This window comes from Macrotis lagotis, chromosome X, assembly GCF_037893015.1.
Source record: "Macrotis lagotis isolate mMagLag1 chromosome X, bilby.v1.9.chrom.fasta, whole genome shotgun sequence".
Classification (NCBI taxonomy): Eukaryota; Metazoa; Chordata; class Mammalia; order Peramelemorphia; family Peramelidae; genus Macrotis; species Macrotis lagotis.
In genome coordinates this window covers 563,618,141-563,631,739 of record NC_133666.1, presented here as the reverse complement: position 1 = coordinate 563,631,739, position 13,599 = coordinate 563,618,141, and the positions used below count along the sequence as shown (strand labels likewise).

The 13,599-nt window shown below is 32.8% G+C and overlaps 1 protein-coding gene across 7 annotated transcripts in view; it reads right to left on the bottom strand.

The window, feature by feature from the left end:
- The window catches only part of OXR1 (oxidation resistance 1), a 567,726-nt gene that overhangs the window by 33,971 nt on the left and 520,156 nt on the right, over positions 1 to 13,599 (bottom strand). For all 7 annotated transcript variants that reach the window (XM_074201035.1, XM_074201036.1, XM_074201037.1 and 4 more), the window contains one exon: positions 1,718 to 2,493. In XM_074201035.1, coding sequence (XP_074057136.1) covers positions 1,718 to 2,493 — 776 coding nt within the window. The remainder of the gene's footprint in view (positions 1 to 1,717; positions 2,494 to 13,599) is intronic.

Sequence of the window (13,599 nt, the reverse complement as noted above, 5' to 3'; positions counted from 1 at the left end):
ACTTATCTTTGGAATGAAGCATTTAGACAAAAAAAATTTCTCTAAATTAAAACTACTCAATTTTACCTTACAATTCATTATGACTTATTAACAAACATAAACTCATGATACAAATACAAAAATAATAGTTTTTTTAAGATAAATAACCATCAGCCAAATTCAATTTGGCCAACACATTAAATTCCTACTAAATGAAAAATTGAGAATCTTGGAATATAAGAACCAAAATGAAAGTATCCCTATTATCAAGACTAAGTTTTATCTCAATCTACAATAATACAATAGCTAACATTTATACAGCACTTTTAAAATTTACAAAATAACATACACGTGTTATTTCATTTGATTCTCACAACAACCCTATGAAGCAGTTCCTATTATTATTCTCAATTTAGAGATGAAAATAGTCCAGAGAGACTAAGTGACCTACCAAGGGCCAAAAAGCTAGTGTTTGAAGAGCATATGAACTCAGGTATTCCCAAACCCAAGTTCAGGACTCCATACACTATGCCACTTGTGTATAAACTTCCTTTATTCCAAGAATATATTTCTTTATTTCTCTCTACAACTTCCTTATCCCCTACTCTTTTCCAATTTGGAAGTTAAATTAGCACTGCTACTATCTAGAAAGAGTGTGTCACCAAAATATTCTTCCATGACCTTGACACCTCAATACTGATTGCAGACCCCTGTTAAAAGGCAAGTTTTTTGAGGACAAAGGCTACAACACCTTTGTATTAGTACCGCCAGAGTATGGCATATAAGGAGTGCTTAAGAGATACTTTTCATTTGCAGGAAAATATTAGAACCAGGAAGAAAGGTCCTAACTCTAAAGGAAAGGCTCTAATTACAGGATGCTAGGAAAAAAAATTTAGTTCTAAGTTAGTTGTTTCCTAAAATGTGGGAAAAAATAAATGGGAAAGAAGTTTCCAAATTAGTCAAATCAACTTATATGGCTGAAATACTGCCTGTGTACAATTAAAAATGCAAAATTTGCAATTGTATTAATTAAATGAAACAAAAAATCAATAAAATTGAATAATAGCATATGATTTATTTTTAATATTAAGTAAAAGAAAGCAGGTTTAGTTGCAGACAAAGAAAGCAAAAGATACAAACTTATCAAGATTCTGAAGAAATTTTGGTTTACTCTAAAGAGCATCCAAATGGGTGATAATTTTTTTTATTTTATATAATTTTGCTTCTAAAATTAATTTTTCTTACACAAACAAACATAATTTGGGGCTTTTGTTTGTATGTATGTGGGGGGAGCACGGAGGGCTGCTTGTTTGCTCACCTATAAGGAGGAAACAAAAGGGATAGAGATTTTCCTAAGTTGGATGACACCTGAAACAATAAGGCAAAAAAAAAAAGAGGATTAAAGATTACTCTGTGTGTGTGTGTGTGTGTGTGTGTGTGTGTGTGTGTCTATCTGTGAAAAGATCACCTGATATGGAATTAAGATATGATGTGGAAACAGAAAGGGAAAAGAAAAAAACACAGCTGGGCAGAAAAAAAATTGAGCATGCTACTGGTGCCATCATCAGCTTGTCTAGTGCCTAGAATAGAATGCCCTGTGAACACATGCATTTGGGGTAAGTGGAAGTGGAAAAAAAAGAGTTTGTCATCTATCTTTAATATACAAAAGGACCACATCTGGAATTTTTTTGATGTCTCTAACATAAGCTAAATTAGTTTTAAGTAGATAATCCCTTACCTTCTATATGTCCATCTGCAGGTGCAATTTTGTGCTTAATTTCTTTTTGTGAGACCTGCTGAATGTTTTCCCTTTGCTGTTTAGTTTGTTGCATAGTGTGACTTTTCCATAATTTACGCAGCTCTTCCACCTCTGTCTCAGAGTCCTGAATTTGTTCCTTCTTTTGTTTCCCTTTGTTCATAGTTTCCTTTTTCTGAGATTCTGTGATTTCCCCAAAATGCCCGTTTTCTTTCTCACATTCTGATCCTTGTACTGAACTCTGAGAAAGTGCAAAATCCTTGTTTGTGTTCATTTCGACTCCCATGTTATTTTCCTTGCGGCATTGTGTTTGTTGCAAAGATGGTTGAGAGATATTTGCAACTGGGTCTCCTTCTTTTAAGGCTACTTCTGGACTGTCTAAATTTGTTTTATGACCTAGAGGCCCCACATCATGGGTAGGCTGTTCAGTATTGCTTTTTAAGTTATCAGGAGTAACAGTAGAATCTGGAATGACTTTTAAACATCCTGCACTAGCTTGCACAGTTTGGACAGATTCTGATGATGCACCAGAAGATTTATCTTGACGTAGTTCATCTGAAGAAATGAGCTCCTCCCGTATTGGAGAGAGTTCTGATTCTGTGAACACATCTTCAGAGAGAGACTCCTCAGTGCTCCTAGGTGCGGTGCTAGCGCTGTCATTCCCTGTATCCCGAATTTTGGGGTCTATGTCATCAGTATTACTTCTTGTAATTTTCTTAAAATAGCAGAGATCTCTTACTGATAATTGATCTACCTCTCTGTCAGCAGACAAAAATAAAAGTTACTATACTTAAAAAATATTTTCTATTTATCTCAATTATATCAATGAATCAAAAATAATGAAAGGATTTTATGAATATATATATATATATAAATACACAACTGTTCCTAATATTTAGCTGTCAACAAATTACAAGTACTAAAACGTTTTATCAATATCTTTTCCATGTAAACCACAGGTATCAAAAGAAGGTAAATAAAATCTTTTCTACCTATGTTCAGGAGAAATCATGTGTGCTCTAGAAGGCTATCTACAAAGTTACCCTCTTATGCATATCTCCAAAATATCAACTATAATACAAGTTTTGAATGTTGTTATAATAGTCAAGCAGTGGTCTGTCATTTAACAACAGCTAGAAAATTGGAGCATGAAATTTAGGCTTGCAGATATTTTAATACTTCAAAACAGAAGAGGATACTGAGACTTAATTATATAAATATAATGTGAATCAACTGAAATGCCTCAAATAGCTTAAAAACTTATTTTCTCTGCTTTACTTTTGGTAAGCAGTAGAAATTTTGCTAAAGATCATTATAAATGTTATAATTTTTTTTTGTTAAGAGTTAAGTAAGAAATAATAAAAGACACATTTATAAAGTGAACCATCACAATCTCCAATTTTCATTTTTGTATTTTTCAATTTTCATATCTTACTTTGCCTAAAGTACTAAAACATAATAAACATTAAGATTGTGACACTCAACAGGCAAAATTTTAAAGCTTTGCAAAATCCTCAAGTTTGATTAGGAAAATCAATGCAGTAATTATTTTTTAATTAGGAAATATGCAAAAGTAGAAGTAAATAAAAAATGAACAAGAAACACTCCAAATACCATAAAATAGTCACGTAAATTGCCTTAGAAGAAATAGTAAAAATATTACAATTTTTTACTATCTCTTATTTTTTCAGGTATGTTGTACATTTTGACTATCACTATTTCATAAAATTTGAACATCAGTTGTAAGGTATCTCAGAAATAATCTGGTTCAACCACACGTAATTGCTTTTACAATATATTGAGATGAATAGTCATTCAGATTCAAGTGATGGAGAATGTACTGCCTCCTGAAGTAGCTCATTCCACTTTTGGATATTTCCTGTTTTGAATTATATATCAATCACTTGGAAAACTCTTGTACTGGTTATAACCTAAATTCTTTAACCACAATATCAAGATTAAGAAATCTCAAATGGATTGTATTAAGGAAAGTTTCAGTTGTCCTGATTTTGACATTTTTAAGAAAAGGAAAATCACCCACTAACTTAGATTGACTAAGAAGACTACAGGACAATATGAAGACCTTCAATACTTTGTGGACCATCATTTCATCACACTTAGTAATGCCTCTATTGATCATACATTAAACCCCTCTGATTTAGCTTATGGTCTTTTGAGAATTGCTATGAGAAAAAAAAGAATTTGTCAAACTGAGAGGCCAATGAGTCTCTTCAAAATCAATTGTCCATTACTGAATCCATACTTGAAGCCTTTTAGCTAATTAGACCCTACTAGGATTGTGGTTTGCTTACAAGGCTTTGAGAATCTATAATTCACTTACCTTCAAGACAAAATGAGGCACTGCAGTAAAACTTATATAAAAAAAAAAACACTTCCTTCTCAATTTAGGATTTACTCAAAATATGTAAGATAGAATCAAACTACATAGTCACAGAATATACAATTTTGAAGAGACTTCAAAGTCAGTTGGTTAAATTCAAACATGATAAAGAAGCCCCTAATAAAATCCATTTGATAGATACTTTAGGCACTCTCCATGAGCTAGCCCATTTCATTCTAAGCCTTTGGAAGGTTTTACTTACACTGAGCTCAAATATGACTAAATATTACTCTTAGAGCCTTCTATCTATTAGTTTTAAATCTCCCTCCAGAACCAAGCAAGACAAGTCTAAATACTCTTTCACAAGATAATACTTTAAAATCTTAAAGATGACTATCAATCCTGGTTAAATATCACCAGTTTCTTCAATAAACATTCAAATGACCTAATTCTGCATCCCTTTTCTATCTTTGCAGGCTTTTTCTGGACATTCTACAGCTTATCAAAGTCCTCCCAAAAATATTGTTCCCAGAACCAAACACAAGACACTAGACTGTGGTCTATCCAGGGCAGAGTATGCTTTGTGAGGACCAGGTCTTGAACTCTTGTCCTCTTAATGAAGCCTTTCTGGACTACCCTATCACATCAATGACTGACTCATAAGGAATTTGCAATCAACTACAACTCTCCAATCTTTTTCAGATGAACTGCTGCTGAAGTATGACTCTCCTATAAGTTGTTTCTTACAAATATAAAATGTTTATTTATTTCATATTATTCATATATATGACATATTTATATTAAATTTCATTTTCATCACACTCAGTTAAATGTTCTCTTCTATTCACATCTTTTAATATTCTGATTTTTGTCATTCAGCAATTATCAGTTTTATGCTGCATTGTAAAGGGCCAAGATGAGCCACAGAACCCATCTAGTTATAAAGCATTGTTCTACTTCTGACATGTCCACTTTGGTATGCCCCTCTACAATCATAATTTCCTTACTAAAATTTGTTCTACACACACACACACACACACAGCTGAACTTCCACCTAATTCCTCTACTGCTCTGTTTCTGAATATATTCCTGTTTAAATTCTAGTGTTAATAACTTGAATGTTGACTTCCATACTTCCATAAGCCTGGCCACAACATGAAATCCTATCTTTTCTTATTTTCTCTATGAGTGATCTGGAATACAGAGTAAATCAAATCAAGTCAATAAGCATTCATGAAGAGTCTATTATATGCTAGGCATTGTGCTAGATGCTGGTGATACACAGAAAGGAAAAAAAACATTCCCTGCCCTCAATGAGCTCATACTCTAATGTGGAATATCAATTTTATAGAAAGAAACATGATTATATAGAGTTGTTTTATCACAAATTCTCCTCCAACTTCAATGGAACCTTTCCATTGTTCATCAATTCCTTTAGTTAATTCAGGCTGATTTATTTAGTGTATCTCATAACTTCAGTTCATTTGCAAAATAAGAAAATCACTTGTCCTACCAACCTCACAGATATGTAGTAAAGACCAAAATGATTGTGTGAAACTATATCCCACTGTCTTAAGCTATGTGATTTATTTCCTATTATCCCTCAGGATTCCCAATCCCATACATGCTTTTAATTCATGCTGTTTCCATTTCACTGAAAAATTTAAGGCCAATTAAGTATAATGACAAATAAAGTGGTTCTTAACTCATACAGTAAAGATGTTACATATATATATATATATGTATATATATATATATATATATATACTCCTCTAAAGTTAGCTCCTTCACTAGTGCTCTAATCATTTTCCTACTTGATTCATTACATTTAGAATCACATAATTTATTCATAAAGAGTATTCAAAAGTCCAATTCCCTCATTTTATAGATGAGGGAAGTGATATATAGAAAAGAATTGCCTAGGGTCACACAAGTAATAAACATGGAGAGATGTGTACCTAGTCTCTCCATACCTGATCCAATCATTTTTCTGCTATACCAAATTGCTTCTAACCCCGTTTACTAAAATAATCAGTCTTTCTCTCCCCCTAAACTGGCTTCCTTGCTCCTTGCTTGTAACATGCACAAGCCTCTATTTCTTGACTAAACTTTTGCTGAACTCCACTTGGAACTTTTAGCAATAATTTCTAGCCTGCTTTCATCTGCCAAATTTGAGTGGTTGACATTATTGGCTCACTCAAAGAAACACAAGCACTAAGCACCACCTCTATGCCTGCCAGTCTCTTTGCATGACACTAGTGATACAAACAAAAAGGATTTTCTATTCAAGGAACTCACATTGTTTTTTAAAATTTGTATAGTAGGGAAAAAAATGTTTTTCCTGAAACAATTCTATAAGTCACCAGGACTTTATAGGATTCATTTTTTCTCAGACCTTAATCCATAGCAACTGAGCTTGTTGAAAAGCACCCCACAGTGCATTAAAGCCTTCCTTGTAATTCATGACTTTACAATTTCTCTTTGGACATACTTTTGCTTTTCTGATGGCCAAGCTTTTTCTTCCAGTATCCTCACTGAGGTCCTGGATGAACTTTCCAAGTCTTCCAAAAAGCTTATCATTAAAGGTTGTACAGTTTCATCACAAGAACCTCACCTTACTATTCCAGTTATCACTATCCTTTCCACTCTCTGAACTTATAAAATTTTGACCTTTACCAAATAATTTAGTACTTTTCTATAAATTGTTCTATATTTTTTACTAACTTTATAATGTTAATTTTGCTTTTCCAATTAGATTGAAAGTTCCATAAGGATAGGACTTCTATGTATTTTTACAGTATCTGAGTTCATAAGAGTAATTCAAACACTGGTTGGTTAACTAGAGTTAAAATGTGAGTTTGACATTATACACACTAACAACAACACTAGGTGATGATCAACTACAGTGAACTTGTTCATTTCAGCTCTACAATAATCAAAGACAATTCTAAAAGACTTGGGATGGAAAATACTATCCTTATTCAGAAAGGGAACTATGGAGTCTAAATGCAGACCAATATTTACTATCTTCAATTTTTAGAAGTTGTCTTATGTATTATGTCTTTTTTTTCCTCTTTAATTTTTTCTTCCTTCCATTTGGATTTGATTCTTCTTTCATAAGATTAATATGACCATGCTTAGTATAATTATATATGTAGAGCCTATATTAGATTGATTCCTTTCAAAGGGGGGGGGAAGAAAGACAAGGAGGGAGAAAATGTAAAACTCAAAAAAAAGGACTGGTGAAAATTACTGTTCATGTTTTTGAAAAACAATAAAAATTTTAATTATAATCATTAAAATATGTTATTGAAACAGAAAAACAAGGATTATTGCTTTCTGTAATACTTCTGTTAGCCTGACTTAATTCTACACACACACACACACACACACACACACACACACAAAATTTAAAGTTTTTTTTTTAGAAAAAGTGCATGAATTCCTAAGAAAATCAGAATAGACATTTCTGGTTATTTGACCAGCAAGATGGAACATTATACATTTTCTCTAATCTTCATGACTTCTCAAAGTCAAGAATTATGTTTAAGAGATAAATTAATAGAAGTTATTTTCACAGGCAAAGATATTAATAACCAACAAAGTAACAAAATTTGAGGGCAATCCTCAATTCCTAACATGCTTGCCCAGCAAACCACTATCTTACCACTGTACATGCTCAGATGAGACTACAGAAGGCTTGTAGCTCTGAGATCCACTGAACTATACTGCTGGGGTGATCTCTGGTAATACCCCCTCCTGCCCTACCTTCACCCTACCACTCTATGGCAGAAAGCAACAGAAAAAAAATTCTATCCCACCTTCAATTTTGTGTGGAGGAAGCTAATATGTGTTTAGGTGCCACCAGGTCTGAAATAAAAGGGATGGGCATTCAACTGAGGGGATTCTAGACATAAAAACGTCATCTGAAGGAAAGGTTAGGTTTGGCAAAAAATATAGCAGGAGCTGAAACATTTGTGGTCCAGTCCTTGGGAGGACTCTATCAACAAAGGTGTATGAATTGTAAAGTTCAAAATAGAGGAAGATAAGAAAAAGAAAAGGAAACTAATAAAAATCTCAGGAGAAAGAAAACTCAGTTAAAAACCTTAAGCACAAGTAGATATCTCAAAGGGGAAGATATTAATAACAAAAAACATGACCAGAAGATAAAGGAAGTTCAGATACATACAAGTATTGTAGCACAAAGGAAAATGAATCAACCTGTGATTAGATAAAAGGTCCCAGAAGATTCTTAAGAGAGCATGGAATCAAAGTAAGATGTTCCCTAATCATTCTAAAGAGAAATACAAAATGTGAAAACAGAATTTAAGGTTTCCGTAATAGTAATAGCTGCTAGAACTAAAATCCATGGTGCAAATTTCACTAAAAAAAAACTTGCTAGTAGAGATGAAAAACAATCCAGAAGCTTATGAAAGCAAAATATATATCGATCCTCTAAGACAGAATACATAGACAATTTAAAGATTTTAGTGAGTACAACAAATCAAAAGACCTAAACACCATAATGCAAGAAATAATACCAACAAAAAAATGCCCAGAACTTCCAAATTGAGAGAAAAAGCGTCAATTAAAAGAATCTACATAGTGCTTCCAGGGGGGGAAAAAAAGAAAAACTAGAACTATGCTTAAAACTTCTAGGCACGAGAGAGCTAAACACAATAACCAATGACAGATAACAAATTTTACAAAACAATCAAGACAAAAACTTTCAAATATAAAGAAAAGGAAAATTCAATTAACATAAGAATATTTTTATATTGTCCAGAAATCATAATGACTTAAATTATGTAAGCTAAAGAACAAGAGTACCGAGGTATTTTGCAACCCTGAATCTAATCATCAGAGACAAAGATAATCATGAAAGCTGTGTGAAGCATTCCTACAAAAGAAAAACAAACAAAATATGAATAGATTATTTGCTTTGTAATACCTCAAACAACAGAAACATAACAAAATTAAGTACAACAACCAAGGAAGGCACTTAGATTGCCCCAAGGGGGGAAAAAAAGTAAGTCAAGACAACAAGAATTATAAAACATCTATATGCCAGGTACTGTGCCCTAGAGTCAAGAGGACTTTAGTTTAAATACAGTCTCAGACACTTGCCACTTTCTAGCTGTGTGACCCTGGACAAGTCACTTAATCCTGAGTGCCTTGCATCTAGGGCTATCCTGATTCATATGTAGCCACTGGACCCAGATGGCTTTGGAGGAGAAAATGAGGCTGGTGACTTAGCCCAACATTCCCTCATTCAAGTACAATTCATGTGCTTGTCATGATATCGCCACTCTGATGTCATAGCCTTCTTTAAGAAGGAAGAACAAACAACAACAATAATAATAAACTTCATGAGACTTTGCCTAAAGTCTGGGACTAAATTGTAGAAAAGGAGGGTCCTTAAAAAAGGGAATAGGGAAGAAGACAGAAGAATTTAAAGCAGCCTAAACATGGCAGTAGTTAATAATGAAAGGAAAATAATGCTTATAGTCTCTCAGGAAGGCCAGGAAGAGAATGGTTGTGGTAGCAAAGTGGGTAAAGTTATTCCCTCAAGAAAAAAAAAAGGGGGGGAAAGAAGACAAAATAAATAATATAGAAACTGTTTAAAAAAGACAAAACTCAAAAAAGATCTTAGAAACTTTCATTCTATGAGAAATACAAAAAAAATAAAGAAAGAATAAGTAGGTACAAAGACCATGAAACAAAGAAAATGTGTCAAGGATAGGTAAAAAGAAAGAAAATTAGTGAAGAATATGAAGGAAAAAATTCTTTTTAAAAAGAGGTGGCAGAAAAAGAGAAATACAAATGAACAATCAGGTTAAGGGGAAGTCAAGAAAAGGTCATTTTACTTGACTATTTAACTTTGAAAAATAAAAGAATTAGATAGATAGAAGAAAGGAAAAGGAATTAATAAATGAGACTAAACTCTTAAAAGAAAGTAACGATCAACAGGAAGAGGGGAAAAGAACCTGAGTGAATTAGGGTTGTCTTAAAGTGAATAAAGTAAAAATAAATGCAGCTATAAAGTAGGTAGCTGAATACAACAGATGACATGTTGGGTCTGAGTCAGGAAGACCAGAGTTCAAATATGGCTTCAGACACTTACCAAGCTGAATGATACTCAGTAAGTCATTTAACCCATTTGCTTCATTTTACTCATTTGTAAACTAGAAATTACAGCACTGCCTCACAGGATGTTGTAAGGATTAAATGAGATATTTGTAAAACTCTTAGCACAGTTCCTGGTATTTGGTATACAAATGCTAATTCCTTTCCTACTGTCTTTATAAAAAGACAAAGAACAAAAATAATTCCCCTCCCAAAAAGCACTATTATAACAAACATTTAAGGGACAATTGGTTCCAATTCTACATATAAATACTTTGGAAAAATAGGTGAAGACAGAGCTCTGTCTAACTCTTTCTAGGACACCAATGTAGTGCTGATACCTAAAGCAGGAAGACTCAAAACAAAGAAAGCCAATTACAGACCTATTTCACTAATGAATATAGTTGCAAAAATCTTAAAATAAAATCTTAGCAAAGCAATTACAGCAAGTTATCACTATACACTATGACCAAACAGGATTTATACCAGGAATTCAGGGTTGTTTCAATATTGGGAAAACTGTTAGTATAATTAACTATATCAATAACAAACCTATTAGAAATCATATAATTATATCAATAGATGCTGAAATACAGCACCCATTCCTACTAAAAACACTAGTGTGTAGGAATAAATAGATTGTTCCTTAGAATGATAAGCTGTCGATCTGAAACCATCAACAAGCATTACATGTAATGGGGATAAGCTGGAGGCATTCCTAATAAGATCAGGGGTGAAACAAGGATGTCCATTATCACCACTACTATTCAATATTGTGTTGGAAATGTTAGCTTCAGCAATAAGAAAAAGAAATTGAAGGAATTAGAACTGGGAAGGAAAAGACAAAACTCTCACTCATGCAGATGACAACATGAAAATATACCTAGAGAATCCTAAAAAACCATCTAGAAAACTACTAGAAACAATTAGCAACTTTAGCAAAGTCGCAAGATATAAAATAAATCCCCTAAATCCTCAGCATTTCTATTTATGATTAGCAAGATACAGCATCAAGAGTTAGAAAGAGAAATACCAATGCAAAGTTACTCCAGACAATATAAAATACTTGGGAGTCTACCTGTCAAGGCAGACTCAGACACTCTATGAAAACAACTACAAGACACTTCCCACACAAATAAAATCAGATTTAAATAACTGGGAAACATCAAATGCTCATGGAAAGGCTGAGTTATATAATAAAAATGACAGTTGTACCTAAATTAAACTACTTATTTAATGCCCTACCAATCAAAATTCCAAAAATTCACTTTGATAAGCTAGAAAAATTGTAAGTAAATTCATATGGAGAAATAAAGTCAAAAATTTCTAGGTTTTCAAGGATGAATAAAAGTGCAAAAGAAGGTGGCCTAGCTCTACCAAATCTAAAATTATATTCCAAAGTATCAGTCATCAAAACTGTCTGGTATTGGCTAAGAAATAGTGTTGGATCAGTGGAATAGACTAGGTACAAAAGAGATAGTGGGAAATCATTACAGAAATCTGCTGTCTGATAAACCCAAAGAGTCCAGCTTTTGGGATAAAAACTCTCTCTCTTCTATAAAAACTGTTGAGAAAATTAGAAATTAGTGTGGCAAAAACTTGGATTAGCCCAACATCTCACACCCTATACCAAGATAAGATCAAGATGGGTACAGATTTAGATATAAAAGACAATATTATAAGCAAACTAAGAGATCAAGGCATAGTTTACCTGTCAGAACTATGAAAAAGGAAGCAGTTTATGACCAAGGAAGAGATGGAGAATGTTATTAAATGTTAAATGTTATAGAATGTTATTAAAAACAAACTAGATAATTTTGATTACATTAAATTAAAAAGCTTTTGCACAAACAAAACCACTGCAACCAAGATCAAAAGAAATGTAGTAAATTGGGAAACAATTTTTCTACCTAGTATTTGACACAGGACTCATTTCTAAAATATATAGAGAACTGAGGTAAATTTATAAAAAAAAACAAACAAAAAACAAGTCATTCCCCAATCTGAAAATGGTCAAAAGCTATGCAGAGGCAATTTACAGATAAGGAATACAAAGCAAATCACAGTCATATGAAATAATGCTCTAATTATTTACTGATTGGAGAAATGCAAATCAAAGCATCTCTGGAGTACCATCTCACACCTCTAAGATTGATCAATATGAAAAGAACAAAGATCAATGTTGGAAAGAATGTGAGGAATCTGGGACAATAATACATTGTTGGTGGAGCTGTGAACTCATCCAACCTTTCTGGAGAGTAATCTGGAATTATGCCCAAAGGGTAAGAAAAAATGTGCATACCCTTTGATCCAGCAATAGCACTATTGGGTCTATAACCTGAAGAGATCATGAAAAAGGGTAAAAATATCACTTGTACAAAAATATTCATAACAGCTCTGTTTGTGATGGCAAAGAATTGGAAATTGAGTGACTGTCCATCAATTGGGGAATGGCTGAACAAATTGTGGTAAATGTACATTATGGAACACTATTGTTCTATTAGAAACCAGGAGGGATGGGAATTCAGTGAAACCTGGAAGGATTTGTATGAACTGATGCTGAGCAAGATGAGCAGAATCAGAAGGACACTGTATACCCTAACAGCAACATGGGGGTGATGATCAATCTTACTAGACTTGCTCGTTTCATCAGTGCAACCACCAGGGACATTTTTGGGTTTCTATGTTGGAGAATATCACCTGTATCTAAAGAAATAATTGTGGAGTTTAAACAAGACCAAAGACTATTACCTTTAATGTAACAAAATGTTACCTTATTATGTAATTTTGCTATCTTTTGTATTTCATTTTTTCCTTAAGGATTTGATTTCTCTCTCAACATTCAATTTTGATCAGTGTATAGCATGGAAACAATGTATAAACTATCAAACTGTCTTCTGTGGGGGGGGGGGAGCGAGATTAGGGGAAAAATCATTTTATTAAAAAAAAGCACTATTACAGGTAAAAGAAGAAATATATGAATCTAACATATAACATTAAGGTGAATGAACTGAACAATCCAATAAAATGAAAATTAATGACAGAGAGAAAAGTAAAAGTTCATTATCTGATACTACTTAAAAAAGCAAACATTTATACAAAATAAAAATACAAAGGTAGAAAAAAATTGTGTTATCAGGCAAATGCAAAAAAAGGAAAATGTTCTATTTATGACATCAGATATTGGAAAAACAAACATTCACAACACACAAAGAAACACAAAGAAATTACATTATGCTGAAAGGAACTACAGAAATTAAGTCAATATCGATATTAAACATATCTGTTCCAAATACTTTAGCATATTAATCCATAAAGGAAAAATTCATTAAATTTCAAGATAAGGACAATAATAAACTATGACAGGAAACATTTTAAAGTTCCTCTCAATTTAAAA